The 20,037-nt window shown below is 27.5% G+C and overlaps 2 protein-coding genes and 2 long non-coding RNA genes across 6 annotated transcripts in view; 3 read left to right on the forward strand and 1 right to left on the reverse strand.

Annotated features, from left to right (window-relative positions):
* Positions 1 to 2,403: 2,403 nt before the first annotated feature.
* Positions 2,404 to 3,921, forward strand: LOC136076336 (uncharacterized). The gene is made up of 4 exons (XM_065789799.1): positions 2,404 to 2,724; positions 2,818 to 3,000; positions 3,282 to 3,446; positions 3,650 to 3,921. Exons 2-4 carry the CDS (start codon positions 2,925 to 2,927, stop codon positions 3,919 to 3,921), a joined length of 513 nt encoding a protein of 170 aa, XP_065645871.1. The 5' UTR covers positions 2,404 to 2,724; positions 2,818 to 2,924.
* A 114-nt stretch (positions 3,922 to 4,035) lies between these two features.
* LOC136076337 (uncharacterized) lies at positions 4,036 to 4,781 on the forward strand. The gene is made up of 2 exons (XR_010636178.1): positions 4,036 to 4,538; positions 4,620 to 4,781. It is a non-coding gene; the product is annotated as an uncharacterized LOC136076337 (long non-coding RNA).
* A 325-nt stretch (positions 4,782 to 5,106) lies between these two features.
* LOC136071622 (putative nuclease HARBI1) lies at positions 5,107 to 6,938 on the reverse strand. 2 transcript variants are annotated; one of them, XM_065789801.1, is made up of 4 exons: positions 6,620 to 6,938; positions 6,206 to 6,484; positions 5,810 to 6,073; positions 5,107 to 5,599 (listed from the first exon to the last, which is right to left on the reverse strand). In XM_065789801.1, exons 3-4 carry the CDS (start codon positions 6,008 to 6,010, stop codon positions 5,165 to 5,167), a joined length of 636 nt encoding a protein of 211 aa, XP_065645873.1. In that variant the 5' UTR covers positions 6,011 to 6,073; positions 6,206 to 6,484; positions 6,620 to 6,938; the 3' UTR covers positions 5,107 to 5,164. The 2 variants fall into 2 exon arrangements, with proteins under 2 accessions (XP_065645873.1, XP_065645872.1); XM_065789800.1 differs by lacking the exon at positions 6,620 to 6,938 and having other exon boundaries at positions 6,206 to 6,584.
* Positions 6,939 to 9,987: 3,049 nt separating this feature from the next.
* LOC136076338 (uncharacterized) overlaps positions 9,988 to 20,037 on the forward strand; it is a 51,046-nt gene continuing 40,996 nt past the window's right edge. The window contains exon 1 of one of the 2 annotated variants that reach the window (XR_010636180.1): positions 9,988 to 10,058. This is a non-coding gene — a long non-coding RNA (uncharacterized LOC136076338). The remainder of the gene's footprint in view (positions 10,059 to 20,037) is intronic. The other variant, XR_010636179.1, reaches the window with a different exon arrangement.

The raw sequence follows: 20,037 nt of genomic DNA on the forward strand, positions 1-20,037 counted from the left end.
TTTAATCATATACTGGCGAAATGGCAGTAGAGCACTGCTTTTCACGTAAATAAGTAAACTCGCTGTTAGCTATATCGATAGCAGAAGCCTTATGCTATCTGCAGAAACAGCTTTTTGTATACCAGTCTCAAGACCAAAATAATAGTATTGACCACCACATTTGGTTGCAACAGTAACTAATTTTGGAGCCTGAAGCAAAGTCCTTTTATCTTTCAGTGAGGATAAGAAAAAAGGAAACAAAGTACCAAAATTAGATAACGTCGATAAGTTCTCGATGGCTGAAGGCAGTATGCTATTATTTATTTTTTAGTGAATTTTTGTTTAACTTTATTAGGTTTATAAAAATGTTCAACAAAAGTTGTTTTGTGAAACTCTTTTAAATTAAATAGTTTCATAAGAGAGTGTTATAGTTTCTTACTGATATAAGAAATCCCAAAACACAGTGACAATACCTAATTATAATAGATAATTCATAAGCCAAATAAATTTTATTTTGTCAATTGCTAAATTTGTTGAAGTGGACAAGATATTAGATGACGAAAAAAATACAATTATCAGGAGTGAGTTTTAATAAGTATTTTATTAAATAGTTATATCATTTAGTTTCAGAACTTTTTTAATTTTATGTCTTATAGCTTTATGTCAAAACTTACAAAAACTTATAACTGCATATATTAGAACAATGACTTCTTATTTGGTAGAATAATTTTAATGGTTTAAGGGCAATTAATGTTAAATGTCTACATTTTCATTAATATGATTATAATATATTATGAGCGAGGTTAGCCAATTTTTACAACCAGATGCTATTCCTGGTGTTAACTTGTTATTCAGATCAGGACTGATTATTTTTTTCTTGTTATACTAACAGAAGTTTACCAGACTATATGATGCTATGAAAGGTATAAGGTATGAAGCGGGTTAAAAAATTATTTAAGGTGTTGCCGCGAGTAGATCAACTGATTGAGGGAGCAACTGCTGACCCAGCATTGATTTAAACTGGTTAAAAGATCATTCCACTTATGTACCTCGCTGGAATTGGATCAGTATGGTTTGGATAGTGGGGAGTACACTTTCTACTAAAACTATGAACCGATACTCCTACATCTACGATATCGCTTGGTTATTCGTTTTGGGGTGGTTTTAGCTGCACTAACCTGATAAACTGGTTTTGACCGTATGATTTCAATAATAAATAATATAAGTTTTTTGTATAACTTTATACAATATAACATAACTTTAAACAATAAAATATAAATTAAAGCAATTAAACTTTAAATAAGCTACGAGCACTCAATAACATTAAAATAATATAAAAATATGATAGTAAAATTTACCAAAAAGTCACCATTTAAATAATAAATATATAAAAATAAGATAGTTAAAATTTATTGGAGAGTCACCATATAATTAATAGAGATATATATATATACTTTTCATACACCCGTAATCTATAATCTTTAAAATTCTTTCTAGACACCCGTCTAACTTTGCATAAATCTATTTATTATCATATATTTTAGTATTTGTTTCCTTAGGCTGACAGGTCCAGTTTACATATCGAGTAAGCAGACCTTGTCCGATCGTTTCGGATAAATATGATACCTAACTTCTATTATCTCTTAGGTCGGGGGTAAACGTGTAACATATTCATAGGCAAGCTATATATAAATACACACATTTTTAAATCTGTACTGGACATCTGTCCAATATCTATATTTAAATCAAAACTAATACTAACTCTTATATAATCTTATCTTCGCTACTTTCCGAGGCTTCCACGGCCACATGTGTTCCATTATAATGATTACACTTTTTTATGTAATTGCGAATTATAACCTAACCCTAACCCTAATTTTAACCCATAACTCTAACCCTAACCCTAATTCTGACCCTAACCCTCTAACCCTAACCCTTACCCTAACCCTGACGTTTTTTAAACGTTAATTGTTAGTTGGAACTATAACCCAATTATTATCATTTAATAGGATTTATTAAAATTTTTATACATAAGCAATTACAAATTATAATCACTATTAACCAATTTTACAGTTATTAATAATATTATTATTGTTTTTGGTTAATATTATCATTATTAAAATTTTTATTATCATTTTATTAATGCTATTATTATATTATATCTTTATCATAACGCTTTAATATTGATTAGTATTTGTACTATTTGTAAAAGATCTTTACAATTTACAACTTGTTTCAGAATATATATAACTAAATTGAATTGAAAAGGTTACGCGATCTAAACCTAGATCTAGTTTTAATAAAAACAAAATACAAAGGAACAAGTTGCTATTTTTGTAACAACTTGTTTGTGTAAATAAAATATGATTTCATGTTTTATATATCAGGGGCCAATGCTATAAACATAAAAAACGAAGTTTTTTCCGTAAAACACGAAGTTTTTACCGTAAAAAGCGAAGAAAAAAAAAGTCCATTGCTATAAACATTCAAAAAATACCGTTTTTGAGATAAAAACTTCGCTATTAAATCCAATGCTATAAACGAACAAGGGAATCCCTTTTTCAGATAAAAAATGCGTTTTTTCGAAAAAAAATTTCAGATAGATTTTTTATCTCTATTTTAGATATTTTCTTCGTGATTTTTAGCGGCCATTCTTGGAACAACGTTAGCACATCAAAATCATTGAACATTCTCTGTTTGTGTTTTTATGTAGATATTTTACAGATAAAACTGAAAAGGATTTTGGTAATTAAACTAATTTAATTTAAGTAATTAAACTAATTACTTAAAATCTGCATTTAATCGATTATTTAGTTCCTTGTTGTTTTTCCTTGTTAGGTTTTTGATAGTAATTTTGGTTAAACAAATTTTTCATGTTTGACTAAAGAAAAGTATATATAGTCGACAATTATGCCATATAATACACAAATACACAACAAAATAAAATGCTGTCTAAAGAACTTAAAATGTTACTAGCAATAAAGATCAGAGAAAACAAAGAGGTTCTTCTTGGGAAGCTTAGTATGTTTTAATTAGCAAACTATTTAAATAAAAATATGTATAATTACATTATATATATATATACATATATATATATATATATATATATATATATATATATATATATATATATATATATATATATATATATGTATATATATATATATATATATATAATATAGGTAAGCTTTTTTAGGTATGATTCTAATTATAAAATAATATATTATTATAAAATATTTAGTATTTTACTATATAAAACTATATTATACTATATATTGATTATTTATTTACTCTACTTTTAGGTCCATCTATTACTATGAGGCATAGAAATAGAATTTGGGAAGACATAATGTCACATTTAAATAGTTTAGGGGCAAAAATTGAAGATATCAACCAGCTGCGTAATAGAGAGTGGGATTATTTGCGAAGAGCTACAATGCAAAAATTTGCTAAAAGTCTAAAAACAGGTATAGTTTTGTTATATATATATTTATATGTGTGTGTGTGTGTATGTGTGTGTGTGTGTGTGTGTGTGTGTGTGTGTGTGTGTGTGTGTGTGTGTGTGTGTGTGTGTGTGTGTGTGTGTGTGTGTGTATATACACACACATATATAATTAAATATTTTTGTATATATATAATATATACAAATATATATATACATTTTTTAAAGGTGCTGCAGGGAGACAACTAACAGAATTAGATAATGTTGTCTTAGACATTCTTGACAGGAAGTCAATAAATGTATCTGGAATCAATGTTCCTGATTTTAATATCTCTTTTTGTATGACAGATGATGCATTGTCATCCACTCCCAACCAACTTTCTACTCCCACTGCCACCCTTTCTTCATCAAGTAAAGAAGTAAACTTTACTTTGAAACAATCTTCTGATACAGCCTCTTTTATTTCATCTATGTCTGGTATATTTTTCTTTATTGGTTAAGACTAGTTGTATTATAAGATATATATATATATATATATATATATATATATATATATATATATATATATATATATATATATATATAGGTAATGCAATTTATAAATTGTTTTTTTTTTAAATCTCAGTTGTTTAATTTAGTTAATTGTAGGTTTTAGACTTATAATTATATAACAGACAACATCAATTTGTGCTTAATTTTTTAAAACTAGTATTTCCAAAACCATCAAAAACTTCTTATTTTTAAAGGAATCTAAACCACCTTTCTTATTATTTTAGTTAACTGATCTTGTTTTGACACCTAGAATTAAATTTTAGATTCAATTCAAAATAAACCATCAATGGGGGCATTAAAAAATTTAAAAAGAAAACAAGCTAGAAAAAGTCTCTTGGTAGATGGAAGTTTTAAAAAATTGAAAGTAAGTGTTTTAGGGTTAGAAAAAGAAAGATTAGAAAAAGAACAAGAGTTAAGAGTTAAACTTTTGAAATTGGACGTTGCCCTCAGGCAACAGCAAATTCGAAAAGAAAAGGCTTTAACAATATATTACACAACAGCAACAAAGCTAATGCATGAGAAAATGCAACCTTCAAACCAGCAACATTTTGTAAATACAGACACGGTATTTTATTTTTTATTTTTTAAATTAATTTGTAGTAATATTTAGTATAACTTTATCATTAAAAATTTTTTTTTGTTTTAGGAGGAAATTCTCTTGCATTAAGAGAAAAGCTACATCATAATTTTATGTTAAATTTTGAAAATTATTGTATAAAAATATATACTATATTTAAACATTCGTCTTGTATAACCATGACCAATTACATTTTTTTAGTAACAATAAAAAAATAACTCCAATCTGAAATTGTTATTGTTATTTCATTTTTTTATCACCATTGCCTTACAGTAATAAATTCTGTAAAACTTCACACAAACATTAAGACCAATGCTGTTGCGATGTGAAATAGATACAAGCATTACAACTATAAAGTTAACAAATCTCCTATTATTTTTTAAGCGTGCTCTATAAAAAAACAAAATATACATACTTAAAAACAAATATAAACATATATTTTTATGGTCTAATTTTTTATAAAAGTTTCTTGCATTTATTAAAAAATCATTGTGTAAATTTTTTTCCAATTTTAATTCAACTAATTTAGACACAAATCTATGATCCATGTCTAAACAATTTTGATAGATCTTATGCTCTAGAACAAATTGTTTATGAATTTTTAAACAATATTTTTAAGTAAAGTAGTTAAGTAGCTGTAATCGTCTATTCAAAGCTCTATCATTCTGATTTTCTTGAGCTAGATTTTCATCAGCTTGTTCTTCTTCGAGTTCTTCAAAGTCATTACCGTTGTCTCCATGTCGAATACACAAGTTATGGATAACAAATCCACACATGATAAGCTTAGAGGCATCTTCGACCTTATGCAAGCGAACTCCAGTTTTCAAAGCATAAAACCTGTTTTTGACAATTCCAAAACATCGCTCAATTATGTTTCTAGTTTTTCTCTGTGCTATGTTAAAACGTTTTTGAGCTCCGTCTGGATCACCGGGAAAAGGTGGAATTAACCATTCTCGACATGGGTACGCAGAGTCAGCCAAAATTACAGCTCCATTAAATGGAAGCTCTCCAATTTCAAACTTGTTCCATAGGTTGCAATTTCTTAGAACCTAATAGCAGTAAAGTCACAATATTTAAATTTACTGTAAGTTACATTATAATACATTATATTAATTAGTCTAAGCTACATTAAAATTAGCAATCATAATAGTTCAAATAGTATGTTCAAATATGAACATTCCGAAGAGTGTCACGTACTAGTTGAATAGCCGGCATTAGTGCACTAACAGTTGTAAAATATAACTTAGTGACAGACTTACATGTGCATCATGCCACCTTCCTGGACTGTTGGTCGATGCATAAAATATGGATGTGTCGGGTCCACATGCTGCCATTGCATTTATGCTATGGACATGATGGCGATTGATTAGAGAATCTTCATCTGCTTGAGGAGGGTTAGAAAGGAGTATATGAGATCCATCCAGGACACCACATACGCACGGAAAACCTCCGATTTCCATGAACTTCTGTGGAAGAGTAGAGCAATCATTGGGCCACTTTTCTCACTTGATCTCTTGTCGAATCTAATCTTATAGGATAACAATTTTTATCTTTACTAAACTTAGTTTTTAATTTACTTACTAAAATAAAAATAATAAGCAACTTTATATGACAACGTAAAACTTTCAATAGTTTTATTAACTTAATACACTAACATTGAAAATAGCTTCTCCTACACTGTGTATAATACGATAAATTGTGTTGGTAGAGATTCCATGACAGTCTCTGAGAACATAAAAAAAAACATTTGTGCCAATAAAATGAAGAAATACCATTATCTGGAAACGTACTGAAATGCTTTTATTTCGCTTAGTATAATGTTGCAAATTATCTTTAAGCCTAGTTTCTAAAAAATCTAATACAGCTCTTGGGACTCGATACTGCTCTCGAAAAACGTTGTCAGAAACATCTTCGTTAAAAGAGCGACCATTAAACTAAAATGAAATTGAAAAACAAAACAAAAATATAATTTCTGTGCATATTTAGTATGATTTCTGATTTTGTTCGATAACAAATCATTAAAAAAACATCAAAATTTAGTAATTTTTAGTAATGCTTTAAACTCCAACCTCTCGAGGCAATCGGTGGCACTGTGGACCAGAGTGACCGCCAGGTTGAGTTGTTCCCCAGGTCTAATTTTTTTTTTGCAATAGCTAGATATACATTAGTAGACACCATTTATAACATTTAGAACTTCTGGGGTGTTGGAATTTTCAAAAAAAAATGAGACAAAAAAATCAAAAAATAGCTATACTTATCACTGTGGACCTGAGTGACCACCAGATTAAAATGTTCCCTAGGTCTGATTTTTTTTTTCAATAGTTGGGTATACACTATTTCTAACATTTTGGGAAGACACTATTTATAACATTTTGGGAAGACACTATTTATAACATTTAAAACTTCTAGGGTGTTAAAAAAAATTGATAAAAAAAAATTAAAAAATAGGTGTAACTTATCCTATACAAATAAAAGCACAAAGTAAAAAAGCTTTATGTTAACTAGTTATAATATAAGTCTAAATCTATAAATAATATACTTTACAATATATACTTGAAATTATAAACATTAAGTTAAATTATATAATTATTCAGTTTATTTAATGTTTTTTGATGCAAACTCGACAACACTGGATTTTAGTCGTTTTGCATAATCTATATGGTTAACTCTTCGTTTGTATCTATTCCATGTTTTTTTGAATTCATGATGAATAGCTTCTCCTGTTTGCTCACAGTAAACTCCTAGGCCGCAGTCAGTAGAATGAAGAAAAGGAAGTATATGACATACTGCTATGTGAACTTTCCATGTAACACTGAGCTTGATACCCTCAAATGTGGCATGCACGTATTCAATCAAATCTGCATAGGACTTTTTAAACTCCAGAACAGCAGTGCTGATGTTATCCCCTGCTACCATACCAAATGCTTCTGCTTGAAGGCATTTAAACTTTCTAACACAGTTTACTATTGGTAGTAAGTCATATTTTCCATTGTTTATAATATCTCTTTCAAGTATATCAACCAACTTCAGGAACTTGCTTGCATTGTTTCCGTCAAGCCCTATGCCTTGGTATCCTCGAAACATGATGTAGTTTGATTGTAACCACTTCTCAAACAAAGGCCATACACTAACTAGAAGTACTGCAAGTTTATTTACTATTCCCATTAGAACATGGAGCTCAGGAACAGGAACCAACTCTTCGAGAAGAGTTTCAGGATCTTCCTCTTTGTACAAAAGTCTTGGATTTGTAACATTTTTAAAGTGTGACATTTTTGACTTCTTCTTTCCGTCAAGGGTAAAGTTGTTATAATGATCATCCAATGACCTAAGTGTTCGTTTAATTCCAGGCTCAAGAGTGCAGGATCCCTCACAATATAAACAACTGTATTTCCCAGCATGACTACTAATTCCAAACACTGAATTTGCACATTTTAGATCAAATGCAACGTGAACCTTTACATCGTTTAAATTCAGGGGCTCAATAAGCTTGCACTAAATATTTTTGTTTGAAAACAAATGAACAAAATTTTTAAATAACTAAATATTTTATTAAGTACAATAAATTTTCTTATGTGAAGCATTATATATATGAAGCATTATATATATGAAAAAATAAAACAACAATAATAATAAAATTCTAACCTACAAAGCCAAAGCATGTTGAACATAATCTGGAAGACTTTGCATGTTCAGAATCATTAGAAGCACTGATTTCATCAACAATGTCTTTGATATTTGATGATCTTCTAAGATGCAATCTATCAATCTAAAATAATGGAAAAAATATTGATCAGTAAGTGATATTATTTTAGCATACTAAATGGTATTTTACTAAACATTATGTAAGTTTAACTATATATACTATATAATTAAATTTTAAGCTTACACTGTAAACAGTAAATAAATAGTTAATAAATAAATAGTAATTAGTTGTTTATCTTATACAACCTTATATACATGTTTTGTATAACTAATATTTATATACTACAATGTAGTATATATGTAGTATGTATGTAGTATGTATGTAGTCTACATACATACATATTATACTCAAATACTTCCATGCATGTCATACTTAAACTAAGTATATGTATATACATATACTTATCGTGCTGTATATATAATATATAAAGTTATATACATTTTAAGTCTACGCATACAATAGAAAAACTGAAAGTTTTTTTAATAACACATGTATTATTTTTAAATACATGTATATGTATTAATAACATGTACTAAGTAAATGTTGTAATAACATGTATTAAAAAAAAAATCTGTTCTATATTTTTAGTTAAGAAACTGTGTGATTGTAAATATAGCAAAGTATTAACTAGAAATTAATAATAATTATTATACATAAAAAAACAGATTAACATGAATTTTACCTTGGATATCTTCACTATCCAGTTCCCTAGGTACTCCACCTTGTTCTTGTCGAGATCATAGAGGTTTCTGTGGCAATTGTTACAAATAACCTTGGGATAGTTGGTTACATCTAAACTATACTGACTCCAGACGAAAGTTTTTATCTTTGTTTCAATTGCTGGAGTGATCTTTTGAATTTTAGATGCACACGTTTTATGTAAACAGTCCGCCATTGTATATACAATTTAATAATTTCGCGGACTTTCAACCGAGTTTTCACCTAATTTATTAAGATTTTTATGGCTAAAAATAAATATTTTTGAGCAAATTTTTGTTGACTTTGTCCAATCACTCAGAAGTTTTTAATGTCATAAATGGTGTCTACTAATGTATACCCAACTATTGAAAAAGAAAAATCAGACCTGGGGAACAACTTAACCTGGCGGTCACTCTGGTCCACAGTGGTGGCGAAGCTCATTTTCTGCAACTTCGAAATCTAAATCTTCATCCGAAAAAATTAAATCCATGTTCCTATTTTAATTTTACACAGTTTTTTTAAACACCAAATACTAGAATGTAAAAATATTTATAAAAATAGAATAGACAGCACAGCCTACATAATAACTAATAAAATTTACTTAGTAGGCCTACTTAATAAAATTTTTTAAAAAATTTTATACGTCATTGTTATCAATGACGTATTACGGATATAAAAAGTGCGTGAATTTAAGTGACGTATACGTTTTATGCTTTATAGCAATGGCCGAAAAAAATACAAATAGCGATAAATTCTTCGAGTTTACGCATTTTTTTACGTGTAAATAATTTACTTTAAAAATTGCGTTTTTACGAAAGATTTTTTTTCTCGAAAAAAACTTCGAATTGTTTATAGCATTGGCCCCAGTTTTGATATAACTTTTTTATTGTAAATAATATTGATGTGATCAAATATTATATCGGATTTAATGAAATATGATATGTAATGATGTAGATCATGTTAAATAAATGTTAGAGTATTTGTTGAGTAAATATGTGCAGAGACTTCTTTTAATCTGCATAGACTTTTTTTAATCTGCAGAAACTTTTTTTAAATTTAAAATTTAAAAGAACAAAGTTCAATTTTGTAATGTTCAAAACAAAAAGGTAATTTTATTTATTTTATTCATAGCTTTTCTTTTCTTTTTAATATTTATCAAGGCAATAATATATATATAAGATCGACTATTTTAAAATATAAAGACAGCGACGATTCAAAAGTTACAATTTTGTATGAAAAACACAAAAATTCTAATAGCTCCTATGCGCATGCGCAAATCCTTACTTTACCGCAATGAAAGATAAATTGGTTAAGTATGAAGATTCCGTGTAAGTTTTGGCACTTTTTAAAGAATAACTCTGAAAATAAACGCAAATTACCAACTTACCCCTCCCAATTGTTTCAACCCCCTAATTGGCCGCTGCCAATAGGGAGGTGGAAGCTATAGGTGGACATTTCCAGAAGATGTTTTGGAGGAAAGATGGTTAGGAGAGAAATACTATTGAGTGATTGTAAAATACATTTAGGGTAAACTAACCTATTTCTGACCACTTTGTATTTGTTATTTAAAAATATAAGTTCGCAACGCGTAATATAAAGACTAAAATTTTCATTTAAATAGGTTACTTAATGAATATAATTATATTAACCTTTTTAACAAAATTAAAGTTGACATGTGCTAAGGTATCAACGTTTTAGACTAGCTAAAAGACCTATTTCTGACCATTTGAACTTAATTTCTGACCGCTTCTTACTTATAGTTCTAGCCGTCGGGCGATTTAAGATCGTTTATAAATTACGCGCCTTAATCAGAATAAACTAACGAAACTAAGAAATACTATCAACAAATCATAGCATAAATAAATTATATAGCGAAGAAAGTAACTCGATATTCAAGTTAAATAAAAACTAAAACAAAATAAAAACCAATAATAGTTAAAATGGTAATAAATATTTCTTTTCAAGTTTTGAACTAGTTTAAGTGGTTTTTCTTTAATTGTTTAGGTTAATATTTTCATTTTTCTTTTCTTCTTAGATTAACATTTTTTTAACTTCTGCATGTTTATCCTCCAATGCTTCTTTAGATGTAACTAAAAAGTACTTATGTTTCAGTGCAATCTTTTTCAATGATTTGTTTGGGATATGGTAAAACATCAGAACCTGGATCTGATGGAAAAGAATTATTTTTAATAGTATATTTTTGATAAATACATGAGTTTAGATATCCTATCTCTTTTTTGCTGATTGCATTCTCTAGAATATTAATATAACCTGGAACTAAGTTAGTTAATGAGGATGGATTAAAAATAACATTTGCATGATTAAAACTGAATTGAAGATTGCTTAATTGTTAAACATATTGACATCTTTTTCAATTAATGGATATGATTGATCCGTACTTTTTTCTTTTTCACAATGGCCAATATATGCTTGATTACTTAAGTTATTCAAGATGCTCTCACTGTATAGATGATTGGCTTCTATGTATAAAGAACTAGGGAATGTAAGCTTTAGCTGGAACTATATTTGGATAATATGGATAAATTCCACAAGTTTGAAAACCAGATTTACAATTAATTGAGGTAAAAGATTCGCTCCAAATCTGCTTTATTATTTCGTATAAACTTACTCTTGTAAATAGTGTCCAAGGAAAATTTCTAATAAAATTATCATGTTTTGCGGTTTATTATTTAAATTGTTTTCCATTTAAAAGTTTTTAAGAACAAAAAAATATTTTGAAACTTTACAAGCATTCATACACTTATGTTTAATAGCAGCTGTACTACCTGGTTGATGCAAAATAAGGCGTTTATGCCTTTTGCACATCCCACACCAATTTTTCAGGTGTTCTGTTTAACTTTTTAGGTATATTTTTTTGAATGATTTTTTATGCTTGAAGAAAAATTTTCAGCATATTTTGCAGCTTCTTACAGCCTCAATTGCTGGTATCATTCTAATGCATCATAGTTGATGCTGTAGATGTAATGTTACGAAACTTTGTTATTAACAAAAAAATAAATATATATATACTGTCATAATTTATAACAAAGTGTTGTATGTATCTTTGTGTGTGTGTGCGTGTATATGTATGTGTCTATATGTATGTATGTATGTATGTATGTATGTATGTATGTATGTATGTATGTATGTATATATATATATATATATATATATATATACACACATACACACAGTGCTTGAAGTGAAGAAAAAAAAGCAACGGGATGATATTCGGTAAACTAAAAATACCATCCCGCCTAATCATTGTTATATAGAGATTTATAAAAAAGTGGTGGGACGGTTTATACTTTATAAAAAGGTGACAGGATGGCATCCCGCTTCACTTCGAGCTTTGTTATATATATATTATTGCTCTGTTCTTTAAGAACATTGAGCACTCTATTTGTAGAATACACCAACATAATTTAAATATATATATATTTACACACACACGGCAATTCTTCATATATTTTAACTGAATATTTTAAAAATTAAGCTAAAATATTTTATATAAAATATATATATATATATATATATATATATATATATATGTATTACAATCGAATTCCACACTTCATTTAAGGTTTAGTGCTTTTGAAAATTAGCCTGAATTAGGACGTGGCCAAAAATAGGTCAGTTTACCCAATACACTCTTAATTAAAGGTGTTAAATTAAACTAAAAAGGCAGCAGGAAAAACACCAAAGCGGTTTTAAATTCTTTTTAGAAGGTCTAATGGCGATTCCTTGCATATTGTCAAACGACTTCCGTTCGGGTCACGACCAATAGTTTAGGAACCACTGGACTCTGACATGGAAGCATGGCCGTTTATACTAACAGGCCTCGTAAATGCGTAGATCGGAGCCTGGAGCTAGGGAACAAAAAATCAACAGCAAAAACTAAGGAATAGTTAATTTTAGAATGAGCATTTGCTCGTAAAAAAGCGTTTACATTTAGTCTGAGTAAACTATAACTAAGTTATTTATTTTACATAATTAAAACCTGTTTAATCATAACAAGCTTGCATAACAAGATGGAAAAAACATTATTTAGCTATGAAAACAAAACCTAAAAAAATATTCATGTAATGCTATAAGTTGCAGAATCTTTTACAAAAAAAGCCACGAAAAAAAAAATATATAGATATATCTTAAAATGCAGAAGTTTTAAAAAACCATAAATTGAACATATTTAGTAACAACAAGATTGTAAAAAAGTTTTTAAAAATTTCTAAGCTATGAATTTAAGTGCTAAATTTTTTTACCAAATTAATATAACAAACAGAAAATATAAGTATAAATAACATAGAGTTACTTCAGGGTTACTTAGAAAGCTTTAACATTTTTTGTTGTGGCTCTTTAGACGACTTTAGTGGATATAAATTAAAGAGTGTTTAAAAAAATGGTTTAAAGTGAAATAACATGTTTCTTTTCCATATTTTAGTTAAAAAGATATCAGCATTATTAACAATTTCATGAAACAAAATATAAGAAAATATGGCAATTATAAATTTATTTAGATTTTTTCTGTGTTTTGGCCCTGAAAACCATCTCTTTTTCCAGCTTTAGTATTGAAAAAGCATTTAAATTCAGGCATTTAAGATACTTCTGCAGAGGTACTAAATACTGTCTTAAACATAACTTTATAAACATGAAAGTATATAATCTGAAATTTGATACATAAAAATATTTGTATAAAAATGAAATTAAATTAAATAATCTTAAAAGATCAGCAAATGTTTATTGAATACTTAACAGAAAACATTTATTCATAAAAAAACTTTTTCTAGTTTTTCCAGCATCGACAATGCTAAAAATTATAAATTTTCCAGTTTTTCCATCATGTTTTTCTAAAACAGTCTTTTCTCCAGTTTTTCCAGCACAGTGAAACCCTGTATAATCGCCAAATTCTTCCTAATAAAATTTAGCTTCTTCTTGCTCTGCAACTTCATTTCGCACAATTTGTCCAGCTATATATAAACTAATCCTGCTTTTGTATCTATTCGAACATTTTTTCAAGCTCAGACAAATTGTCAAATATATCAATAGCGACCCAAAGGAGCTATCATCTCTAGTTCCATTAACTAAAAGTCATTTTCGCTCGACTGTATCTGTCCCTGTATGGTCTAAAAACTTTTATTCGTCTAGTTTTTTACACCGCACATCAACCTTTTGGAACTCTCGCCCATCTTCATACTTTCCTGACTCATACATTATTATTATACAACAAAACGCATTAAATATTTAAAACATTAAACGCATAAAATATATACTTCAAAAAAATATATAAAATTTTACAAGAATAAAAACATACTTCTCCACGATTTGAACCCGTAACTACGCATTGACTGTTACTACGATAAAATATTTATAAAGTGAATATTAAAATATATAATTATTGTGTACTACGACATTTACTTGTACTTAAAAAAGTAAAAGAAAATGGGGCTTATTCAGTGCTTTTTTGAAGGTACGAATTATATTTCAGTCATAATTTAATTATTAGTAAAAATATAATAAACTAATCAACAATGGCTCCAAGTTAAGTTAACTTTTTAATTGCTCTTTAGAAATCTCTGAACACAATTTACGCTTTTGTTTATAATCGATTCTGCCCTTTCTTAATACGACTTTTGTGGGAACCAAAAAAAAAAAAAATTTTAGTTGCAATATTTTTAATAATCAAATTAAAACAATAAAAATATTCAATTTTGAAGAAATAAAAATAAAAATGAGAAAAGTATCAAAAATAAATTTTAATAAATTTTAATTTAATTACTTCTACTAGAGACTTGTTGCCCAAATTTAGATACATATTAGGTTTCTCTGGTTGTTAATACATTTCAAAATTGCTACTAGACTCAAAAATCAATGTTACAAAAAAAAAAAAAATGTTCAAATTTGTAAGAGATAACTGCTTTTTTCAATGCTTTAAGAGTATGTTAGAGTTGTGCTTATCAACTTTTCTCTTTTACCAAAACTGTTGGAAATCTTTGTGGATAAATTCCAGAACTCAATCAGAAATCCAATTCTAAACACCAAATGATGAAATATCAAATTTATCAAGTGAATGCAAGGTTGCAAGAATTTACAAAAATGTAATATAAAGCCTTCCATTTTGACATGTATACATATATGTTATAATGAAATTTGTAAGAAAAACAATATTTTTTCAATTGTGAAAACTAAAAATACTCTCACAATGTAAAAAAATTTTTAAGTTTCACAGTTAAAAAAAGATTTCCAAATACTATACTATATTTGCCACTATACTAAAATTAATTGATGTCAAAAACCGATACAAAGGAATGCCTCCTAGAGTTTTTATATATGCTTTAAATATGTTCAAATATTCAATTTCTGGGATAACTTTGTCTACTACACTTAGCAGTTAATGTATTTCAGGAAAATTGTCTAGTTTTTTATTTTCTCGGTTGGCTCACTAGTTAAACGAAAAGGATAAACAAAATTGCATAACGCACTTTGACATTCACTAATTTTACACCAACAGCAATCCTCTAACCGTTCAATTTGCATAGAAGCTGTTATGTGTTTTTATTAGATTTTTCATCTTAGAGAGATGGTAGACCGTTTGAGCAATGACCAAAACAGTATTTGCAGAAAAAGAGTATAAGATGCAACCTAACAATAACACTCAAATATGATAACAGTATTCCATACAGGGATGACTTATAAAGGAAGACTTATAAAGACTTATAAAGGAAGAAAACGGAATTGGGAGTAAGAAACAGATGAGCTCAATAAAAAGAAGCAACCTTAACATATGCTAACTTTGCAATGGATTTTATATATGGTTTCCATTAGAGGTCAATAGTGAATGATAACCAAGAAGATGGAAAGTAGACGACTCATTAAAGGTATTGTCATTCATCAATATAAGAGTATCAACAGTAACGCAACAATTTTTTATCAAAAATTTTTTGTAAGTTTTATTTGAATTAAAATTCACCATGCTGCAAGCTCTAAGTTGCCAGAAGAGAAATCACATTTCTGCCTGTACAAAGCTATCAAAAGTGATGACTTCTTATCAAGAGTATATTGTTGAGGTGTCATCAAATAGAGCCAATTTAGATGCAAGACTGTCAAGAGGATCATTAATACAGATGAGAAACAGAAACAAGAACCAAGGATAGAACCTAGTGGTACCTGAGAAGTTACTAGAAATAAAGAAGCGTGTTGGCCTTTAAGGACTACTTTAATACTGTGAATGGAGTGAAATGATTTAATTACTTCAAAAAAAATTTCAGATACACAATATAAAGCGCATTCATAGAGAAGACCAGCACAATAAACTTTATTAAAAGCAATTGATAAGCTGAGAGCAATAGTTCTTGCCTTGCTGCCTACACCCAAAGAACAATAGAACTTTTCTATTAGAACAGTTAACAAGTCACTTGAAGAACAAGAAAAAATAAGCTTGGGGTGAGTGGGAAAATTTTCAGAATATTAATAAACGTTACCTCCCCCCCCCCCGCTCTTTAATTAAGGACTCAGAGTAAAGTTAAAATTAGGCTTGCTTAATCATGCAAGCTGCATTTTAACCAAATTTCTAAGCAGAAGAATGTGTATAGCATATATTTTAAAAGGGCATTATTCCCATTCTTATGATGATATTTTTTGATCGATTGAATGTTTTTCTTAATCTCTAAACAGAATTTTTTAAATTGTGAAACAAGTCTTCATCAAAACTCTCTCAAATTTTGAGAGTAAACTTAATTTAACTGCCTCCAACTACCAAAACATTACACAATATACAGAAGAGATATTGACCTACTCTAATATATAGGGAGAAAGCTTATTTTACTACATCATTTTTCTTGGGCTTGTCCTTAAAGTCCTAATAGTTTAAAATCATAAACATAAAACCATAGCAAATAATCTTATTATTGTATATACTGACATATTCCATGCTTTTTTTTTTGTTGTGCTTAGCATCACCATGCAGGTTATGTGAGTAAAGTCTTAAGTTAGAGATTCTCCTGCAAAAATGTCTAATCTATTGTGGATTCGGCACATCTTACTGTGTTGTAGGTTATATATTCACCTTTCATGCTAACGTCTGGTCTGACTAGCCATTACACAACATATGGGAAGGACATTAACATACCAATTTATCAGTTTGTTACAATACGTGGATAGGACTTAATCCAGAACATACTCACAAAATCAGCATGTGTTTTTGCTTCACAAGGCATTTTTTGGCATTATTTCATCTAAAAATATAATATTTACTTTAATATTATTCATATGTAAATAGTCTTAAAACTATTTATATTTATCTATAAATTTTTTTTATACCCATTAATACATAAACATTCTTACAACTACTATGTTAACATCACATGCTAAAGTTGTATTATTATTTATTTTTAAAATTTTTTATTTATCTTATAAGTAAAAAAAACAACGACTTAGATCAGCTAATTTACAGGTTTAATCAGATTATGTTGGTAATTACCACAATTAGTAAATAGTGGTTAACCATAATATTCTTGATCAAAATACTTGTTTTAATTAATCAAACTTGATTAACTGAAAGTATCCCCAATACCTATTCCCCAATACAAATCTAGCAACCTTAACACAATTTTTTGACTTTGTTATTGACATTGTGAAATATTATGAAATAATTTTAAGTAGATATCACCTCAAGGACCATCACAAAAAGAAATGCGGATTAAAAAGTGGACATTAAAACAAGAAACGAAGATAAGTGATTTGGATTTATCTAGATAAGATATTAGGAAAAGCAAAAGCTTTAGTGCCAGCAAAATCAGTCACTAGAGCTAAGCTCAAATTTAACTCATCTACACAGAATGTTGAGGAATAAAGCAACCAAAAACAAAGATATTCATGAAAATATATAGGCAAAGAGAAAAAATTGAATCAACTTGATCAGAAATAACATCACAATAACTGATGACTTAAAAAAAGAAAAACGAAAGATAAAAGAAAAAGTAATTGAGTTAAGTATATAAGTTAAATAAATGCACATAAAGGGTAGTCAAAAGGTTGAAATAGCAATTATCCATAATTCTGTTTAACAACGATAAAAATATCCTGTTTAATTTCCTTACTTGCTGCAGTCATCCAAAATGTTAATTTAAAATTTCTTCACAAAGTTCTTGAATTTATATTAATAATCATTGAAGATCCAAAAATTTTTTATATCCAATACTTAGACAAAAATTTTATTAACTATTATTGGGATTCAAATCAAAAGTTTCAGAATCTCAAATAATAATATTTTAATAAACTAATTATTTCTTATTTTAATAAAATAACTATTTTATAAACTTTAAATTCAAACTTTTTATTTTAACAGGAATAATAAAATTTCTACAAAATGATCATACTTTTCTCCTCGAGATCTTTCTTTCCAGATGGAATTTATAACTGATTTTTACATTGAGAGTACATTATTGTGCTCCTAGATCTTTATATTTGCTCTATAATTAAAAATGGGACATTATGATACACCATATGCAAGAAATTTTATACATACAAATAATTTAATAAACCCTGTAAAAATACTTCTAATAAATTAACTATTCATCAATTATTACAAACATATTTATATCCATGTTTACCTCTGAAATGATAGAAATACAACAGCAGTTAGACATTTGCCTTGTTACAAGTTTTAAAAAAAAGTGTAATTTAAGCAAATTTATTAGGGACAACACAGAATTTAAATGAAAAGTTAAAAAAATGAAATAATGTTAATATAGGCTCGATGATATCCAAGACTGATTTTATTACATTCATGCTCATTTATTAATGCTTGTATATATATATTAGTTTTAAGACTGTTAAAAACATTTTGCACCTTACTTATATTTAGATTGATTTTTAACAAATTTACTCCTAACAAAGCAACAATCATTTAAGTTAGTGGGATTAACAGAAGACAAAGAAAAGAGTTAAAAAGCAAGAAAATAGTATATAGAAAACTTTAAAAACCATATCTTGTATGAATCAGGTAAACATGAAAACTGGAGGAAATCCCAAAGCATGATGTAATAAATAAAGAAAATCCAGTATTTTCCCTTATATGTGCAATAAAAATTGTATTAAATCATGAAAAATTTTCACTTAAGCATTAGAAGAACTCTAAAGATTAAACAGTTCATCAAGTTCTAATTAAATAGTAATTAAATCAAAATTAAAATATGTAAAATATACAGATAATGTACATCACACTAAATTTACCATTAATGTAAATCAAAACAACCTAATTTGTTAAGTTATCAAACTTGATTGATACCAAAATTAATAAATATAAGTATATTTGCTAAGAGACATTTACTTATAAATGATACCCACCAGGGTTAGGGTTAGGGTTACCCATAGTAATGTTTCTATTTATGTTAAGACAAAAACTTTTAACTAAAAATTATTTAAAAAGAAATTTTGAATAGCATATGAAAAACACAATATCATTTTTTATATATTTTCATTTTATTGATATCAAGATATAACAGTACCTAAATATATTCAAGTTTTTCTTAGAAGTTTTTTTAAAATAAATTTATTTAAAATCTGAAAGAAATTTAAAAAAATCTGAAGCAATTTGCAAAGAGAATTTTAGAAGTCATTCTCTTTACAAATTTTCAACGTTCGCTTATAATTGTAAATTTAATCGAATGGAAACTACAAAGACGTACGTAATATGAAATACTAGAACAGAAAATTAAGAAACAAAATTAAAAATAAAAAACTTAATAGAAGTTTCTTGAAAATCATACATAGATCTAGCAACAGTAACAATATCGGATTTAAAAAATAGTTTAGGTGAATTTGGAAAGTGATGAAAAAAAGTCATAAACATTTTTATTAGTTAAATATTTTTTATGCTTTATAAAGGTGCTTCTATTTCTTGCTTTTTAAAAATATTTTAAAAATAGAAACTGCTAACATTAAACAAATGAAATAAAAATCTTTAAAAAAATCTAAAAAATAAATTATTTTAATTCTGTTCAAAATATTTTTTCAAAAAAAATCTGAAATTTAAGTACTTAGTTATACTTAAGAAAATATTTTATCTTCTTAAATCGAATTTTTTTT

The sequence above is a fragment of the Hydra vulgaris genome, chromosome 02, assembly GCF_038396675.1.
Source record: "Hydra vulgaris chromosome 02, alternate assembly HydraT2T_AEP".
Classification (NCBI taxonomy): domain Eukaryota; kingdom Metazoa; phylum Cnidaria; class Hydrozoa; order Anthoathecata; family Hydridae; genus Hydra; species Hydra vulgaris.